The sequence below is a fragment of the Sorex fumeus genome, unplaced genomic scaffold (genome assembly GCF_029834395.1).
Source record: "Sorex fumeus unplaced genomic scaffold, SorFum_2.1 ptg000098l, whole genome shotgun sequence".
Classification (NCBI taxonomy): Eukaryota; Metazoa; Chordata; class Mammalia; order Eulipotyphla; family Soricidae; genus Sorex; species Sorex fumeus.
This window is the reverse complement of record NW_026606155.1, coordinates 1,829,765-1,835,764: the sequence shown is the minus strand read 5'-3', so window position 1 is coordinate 1,835,764 and position 6,000 is coordinate 1,829,765. Positions and strand designations below refer to the sequence as shown.

Sequence of the window (6,000 nt, the reverse complement as noted above, 5' to 3'; positions counted from 1 at the left end):
GCCTCCCCGATCCCAGGCCTTTGAAGCACACGCAACCCTGGCACGCACACGCACACCGCCCCCCTGGGAACCCAGGTCAAGGGAAGGGGGGTCGCGGAGACCCGGCTGCGCTGGCCGGCCGGCCCGGAGAGCCGAAGTGAGCCGGGAACGGCTGCGTTGGGGCGCCGTCTTTTTTTTGTGTGTGTGTGTGTGTGTGAGAGATGGTCCCCATGGCGACAATTTGTGACGGCAAAGAATGTGGGAACGGGGCGCTGCCGGCTGACCGGGAGGCTTTGTATCTGGAGAGGCGCTCCTGATTGGCCTGGGGGCCCCCCAGCTCTGAGAAGCGTCCTCCATTCAGCCCACTTAAGGGCCTACACTGCTGCAGCCGGCCCGACCTCAACGGACGGACAGACGGAGCTCGCTGCGGCCGCCGCCGCCGGCCGGCCGTGCGCTGGGCCTGGCCCAGGTCTGCGGCAGCGGCGGGGACCCTGCCCCCCGGGGTGGGAGGACCTTGTTGGCAGGGGGCCCGGGGCCCGCACCCTCGGTCAGCAGCGTGGAGGCCCAGCAAGCTCCAGCTAAATTGGGTGGGGGCTTGCAGCGGGGCCGGGGCCGGGGCTGGAGCAGGGGGGTGGGGAGGGGAGCAGGACTCGGGGTGGCCGGGCAGGCATGAAATTGCAACAGCTGCTTGGAGCGGGGAGCCCCGCGGCCCACAGCTGCCGTCAGCCCACCAGGCCAGCCGGGGCTGCAAGCAAACGCTAGACGGGGGTCCTGCCATCCTGCGCGGGAGAGAGAGGGAGAGCGTTGGGGGTGGAGCGTGGGCGTGGGGGGGGGGCAGGTACGGGGAGGCTGCAGCGGGGGTGGAGTGGGAGGAGGGGGTGCCACGCGGGGAGAGGGGGCTTGGTCTGGCTTGAACACGCGGCTGGCACTGCCAGTCAAGCAGGAACTTCTTGGCTGGCACCCGGCGAGGGCTTGGCAGCAGGGCCTGTGGGAGATGGGGAGGGGTGGGGGGTCGCGGGGGGCAGCAATGCCTCTTGTCCCTGCCCCCGCGGCAAGGGTCAGCTGCCCCGGGCCTCAGAAGCCAGCCCTGGCCTCGGCCCAGGCCAGCTCAGCCCCCAAGGTGCCCCGGGCTGGGCGTGGGCACCGCCATGCCCAGCTGATGCCCGCGGAGGGCCGAGGGGTGCGGGCAGCGGTGGTTCCTCCCGGGGGGACTCAGCCAGCCCACGGTGCCCACCCCGCAGGCCCGAGCCGGCAGCCCCCCGTGGAACCCAGCCCCTTCATGGACAGCCGAGCGCCCCGCGCCCGCGGCCATGGCATCAGACAGTGACGTCAAGATGCTGCTCAACTTCGTGAACCTGGCGTCCAGCGACATCAAGGCAGCGCTGGACAAGTCGGCCCCCTGCCGCCGCTCCGTGGACCACCGCAAGTACCTGCAGAAGCAGCTCAAGCGCTTCTCCCAAAAGTGCTCGCGACTCCCGCGGGGGCTCCCAGGCCGGGGGGCCGAGCCGACCCCCAGGCGGGGCCCCAACGACGACGACCGCCCGGGGAAGCCGCCCCCCGAGGGCAGCCCCGGCGGTGGGGGAACGGAGGGCTGCGGCGGCGGCAGTGGGGAGGAGACCCCCGGGCGGGACCCTGACGCCGCCCAGCCCGGCCAGGTGCCCATGCGGAAGAGACAGCTGCCCGCATCCTTCTGGGAGGAGCCGCGGCCCGCGCACGGCTGCTATGCCGGGGGGCCGGCGGGACCCCCCTACGAGGGCAAGAAGCCCCGCCAGGCCCTGGAGTCCCCGGGGCCCGTGGTCACCCGGCTGCAGGCCCACAAGGAGTTCCTGAGGATGCCGGGGGTGACCCTGGCGGGTCGGGCCAGCGCCTGGACCTGCTGCCCCTTCCAGTACCATGGACAGCCCATCTACCCCGGGCCTCCGGGGGCCCTGCCTCCCAGCCCACTGCCCAGCCTGGGCCTGTGGAGGAAAAGCCCCCCGCTGCCCGGGGAGCTGGCACACTTCCGCAAGGACGCGGACGGCCCGGGCCCCAAGGTGTACCGGCCGGTGGTCCTGAAGCCCATCCCCACCAAGCCGGCCATGGGCCCCCCCACTCTTCAATGTCTTTGGCTACCTCTAGCCAGCGGGATGGGCTCCGGCCGGGGTGGGGCGAGTCATGTGGGGGACGGGGGGGTGCAGGGTGAGGCTGGCAGCCCCGGGAGCCGCGGGGCGGGGCTGCACCTGGTCCTTCCCATGCCGGCCAGACCCCCGCCCCCTGCCCTCGAAGTCAGCCCCCTGCTCCTGCCCCCACCACCTACCCTGTCAGGCCCAGCTCACCTGCTGTTTGTTTTTGTTCTCTGTAAATATTAAGAAGGTTTAAAGGAATAAAGTTTTTCTTTTGCAGTTCCCACACCTGAGCTGTTGTGACGGGCATTGCCTGGGGTGGGGGGGTTCCGAGCTAGAACCCTGCCAGGAAGAGGGCGGGGTGGGGGAGGGGTTAGGGCCGGGGAAGGAACGCCCCAGCGCCCCGAGAATGGGGGCTCCCCCATAGCCCTGCCTCAGCCCACCTGCGGGCTTGGGTGGGGGTCTCCAGGCACACAACCACCCCCCAGGCCAGCCTGCGGGGCTGAACCCTTTCCCGAGACACCCCAGAGCGGGCAGCAGGCCATGTGGGGGCCTGGAGGACAGAACTGTCATGGCTTCTGGGTCTGAGAGGCTCCTGGGCCAGGGCTCCTGCGACAGTGCTCTCCTGGGGGGCGAGGTGGCCCCAAGCATGTCCAGACAAAATCAGGCCTCCTGGGTGGCAGTGCCCCTCCTCGGTCCCCCCCACCTCAGCCTGTGCAGACGAGCCGGGCACACGGGCGCCTCCTACCCTCCTTGGCCCCCGCGTCCTTCCCGACACGCAGGCCAGGGGGTGACGGTGTGCGGCCCCTGCCCGCTTCTGCCCTGAGTCGCCGGGCAGCTTGGGGCTGAAGATCCTGTCCCCCAGTCTCAGGTGACACAGGCCCTCACTAGGCATGGGGGGGGCCCTGGCTTCAGGCGGCTGGGGGCATGGGGCCCACCCTGCCCCTCGAAGCGTCGTCTGATGGGCGTGGCCTCCGCACACCACCAGGGAGCAGGGAGGACGGAGGCTCCTGGTCGGCTTCTCCCCCCTCCCCCATCCCCCACCAAGCTGCGGTGTGATCGAGGGCAAGCGACTTCACCTCTCTATGCCAGAAGGTCCCTGTCCCATGCTGTGATGGAGAAACGCCCACTGCGGGAGCGGCCGGGGCCGTAATGAGGCGCACCAGCCCCCGACACCCTCCGCGGGCCTCCGGACCCCTCCCAGAGGTGCTGGTGGGTGTCAGTCCCCCACCTCGAGAAGGTGCCAAGCGCCAGAGGTCATGTGTGCCACCCCCCCGACCCTGTCCCCACTCCCCAGAGACATGGTGGCCCTCTTACCCGCCAGCCGCAAACTCCGCGGGACATGCAGGAGCCTGGGGCCCCCACAGCGGCACAAGCAGGGACTGAGCCCCTGCAGGAAGCCAGCACATCCTCCCCCGACCCGCCCCCCGCCCCGCCCAGAGTGACTCGTGCTGGTCTGCACCCAGGAACCCTCCCCGACTGCTCAGCCCCGTAGATGTCGGGGGTTGGGCCGGGGGAACCCCAAGGTGGAAATCCCAGGGGGAAGTTGTTCCTGCCCAGGAATTGGGGCTGCGGAGGCCTGGGATGGAGAAGCCGGAGAAGCAGCCATGCGAGAGCCCCCCACTGGGGCTGGGGGCAGGCGGGGGCGGGGGGGGTTCCACCGAGGCCCAGGCTGGACCCGGGTCTGTGGCCTAAAGACACAGAAGGAGCCCTGTGTGAGCCTGTAGGGGTGCTTGACTGCCCTCCCCACCCGTGCATCTGGACCCCCCACCCTGCCCCTGAGCTCTCCATGGGCCCCCCCACATGGGGATACCCCACTTTAGGGATCTGTCGGGACGTGGCAGCACCACCCACGGGTCCACAACGCCGTGCTGCTGTTGCACCAGAGACCAGATCTTGCTGTGTGTCCCCAGGCGAGTGCCTTTCCCTCTCTGGGGCTGCCTCCCCCCGAGTCCCAGGGCTGCCACAGACAAGCAGAGCTTGGCAAGCTCTGACCCTTACCCTAACACCGGGCTCCCTCCTCCGCAGAGAAGCCCCGAGTGAGAGAGCAGAAGCCCACCCCAGAACAGAGAAGGCAGCCGGGGTCTGGCCAGGGTCCCTGGACACAGTCTGGCCTCCAGAGACTCGATCCTGGGGTCCGGGGGCACAGCCTCTTCGCAGCAGGGGGTGACCCCAAACCTACCTCCCCCTAGAAGACCAGAGATCCCGGCAGAGCAGCCGACCCGGTGGTGCTCACGTCCTTCCCCGAGAATCCCTGCGGGCTCCGCCCCGGGCAGGCACCTCTCGGACCCCCAGCTCCCAGGGAGGGTACCAGCCTCACGCCCACTCACCCCACTCACCCCCACACCCCCAACCGTGCGGCGGCGTGCCGGGCCGTCCGTCATCCCTAAGGGCCTTTCCCCCCGCATGCATGCGGCCACCTCTGTGGCAGAACCGGGCGGGCAGGCTGTGGAGACGGATGCCAGGACCACGTGTCGGGCCTTGTTGGTCCCTGTTGGAGACGAAGCTCCCGTTTCCATGGCGACGGGGCCGGGCGAGGAAAGCCCAGCTGGACGCTGTGGTGGCGGCGGGCACGCGTGCCCTGGGCTCGGCTCGGCTCAGGCTCTCCTGGGCCATGAAGTACTCGCTTGCCCACGCCCTGGCTGCAAGTCAGCGGAGTGTCCCCCACCCCCACCCCGCCCCCCCCCCCCGACATCCCACCACCAGCAACCACCAGCCTCAGGGCCAACGCCGAGGGTGCTGCTGGACACGGGTGACAGGGACCTGCCGGCAGGGGTCACCATGCCACGTTTATTGTACTCCGGGAGGTGCTCGGGACAGGGGTTCCCCTTGCCCCACCGGGCCACAGGTGGGAGTGGGGAGCCAGAACCACACATGGCGGAGACAACGCTGTCCCCTGGGTCCCCCGGCCCAGCCCCCCACAGGGACCCAGGCCACCATGGGGGGCCCCCTTGAGTCACATACGGCGGGGTTCTCCTCCCACGTGGTACGTCCAGGTCAGTTCCAGCCAAAGCACTGGCGAAGTGATGGCTCTGTGACCCCCCGGGGGAGCCCAAGGCCGCAGCCTCGCCCGTCCTGATGAGTCCTGGGCCGGGCGACGGGCCGTGGTCACTGCCGGTCCTCGTACTTGAGGTAGCGGATGAGCCGGGGGGGCAGCGGCAGCGTGTCCACCAGCCCCAGCCGGCTCCTGCCCACGGCCTTGCGCACTTGCAGCCGGCAGAGGTGAGCCAGGGGCCTCGGCGGTTCTGGGGAGAGGCCAGCGGGGAGGAGGGGGGGAATGGTTTGGGTCACGACCTTTGGTGTGTGTGTGGCGGCGCGGGGGGAGGATGCAGGGACCGCGCTGAGAGTGGTCTGGAAAGACACCTGCCCCCACGCCCCCCTGACCGACAGCCCAGCGAGAAGTGGGGGACAGGTACCACACCACTCAAAGAGCCCCCCAGGGACACACCCGCAGACCCTCCTTCCCCCCACACACACACCAGGTGGGGGCTTTCACGTGGCTTCACCTCTGGGGTGAAAAGGGACGGGCACTGCGGGGGCCAGGAGGACCGGAAGTCCCCCAGGAGGCCTCACAACCCGGGCTGAGGACAGGGATGTGTCCCCCCCCCCCTCCCCCCGCCGGACCTTCTGGCACAGAGACTGGACTCCAGGCTCCAGTCTGTGCTCAGAGCTGGAGTGGGGGTCAGGGGTGGGTCTTTCGGCCCACTGGGAGGTGCGGCCCTGAGGAAGGGAGACAAGGGCTACCCACAGGGGACACAGACGTATCTGGCCACAGAGACCACAGCAGCCACGACAGCTGTGGCACTCCTGGCCTCAGAACCCTGGGCAGCTGAGGGAGCAGAGAGGCTTCAGGGGCCAGGGGGCAGGGGCAGGTGACAGACGTGGACAGCGGTTTGCAGCCCACTGCAGCCTTTTGCGT

At 69.8% G+C, this 6,000-nt stretch overlaps 2 protein-coding genes across 2 annotated transcripts in view; one reads left to right on the top strand and one right to left on the bottom strand.

Annotated features, from left to right (window-relative positions):
• Positions 1-326: 326 nt before the first annotated feature.
• Positions 327-2,097, top strand: FAM181A (family with sequence similarity 181 member A). Its single transcript, XM_056134245.1, is given in 3 exon segments — positions 327-448; positions 1,221-2,060; positions 2,062-2,097. Coding segments are annotated over 2 exon segments (807 nt in total). The 5' UTR covers positions 327-448; positions 1,221-1,289.
• A 2,730-nt stretch (positions 2,098-4,827) lies between these two features.
• Positions 4,828-6,000, bottom strand: part of ASB2 (ankyrin repeat and SOCS box containing 2) — a 39,994-nt gene continuing 38,821 nt past the window's right edge. Inside the window, exon 10 of the mRNA XM_056134009.1 lies at positions 4,828-5,326. Coding sequence (XP_055989984.1) covers positions 5,190-5,326 — 137 coding nt within the window. The 3' untranslated portion in view covers positions 4,828-5,189. The remainder of the gene's footprint in view (positions 5,327-6,000) is intronic.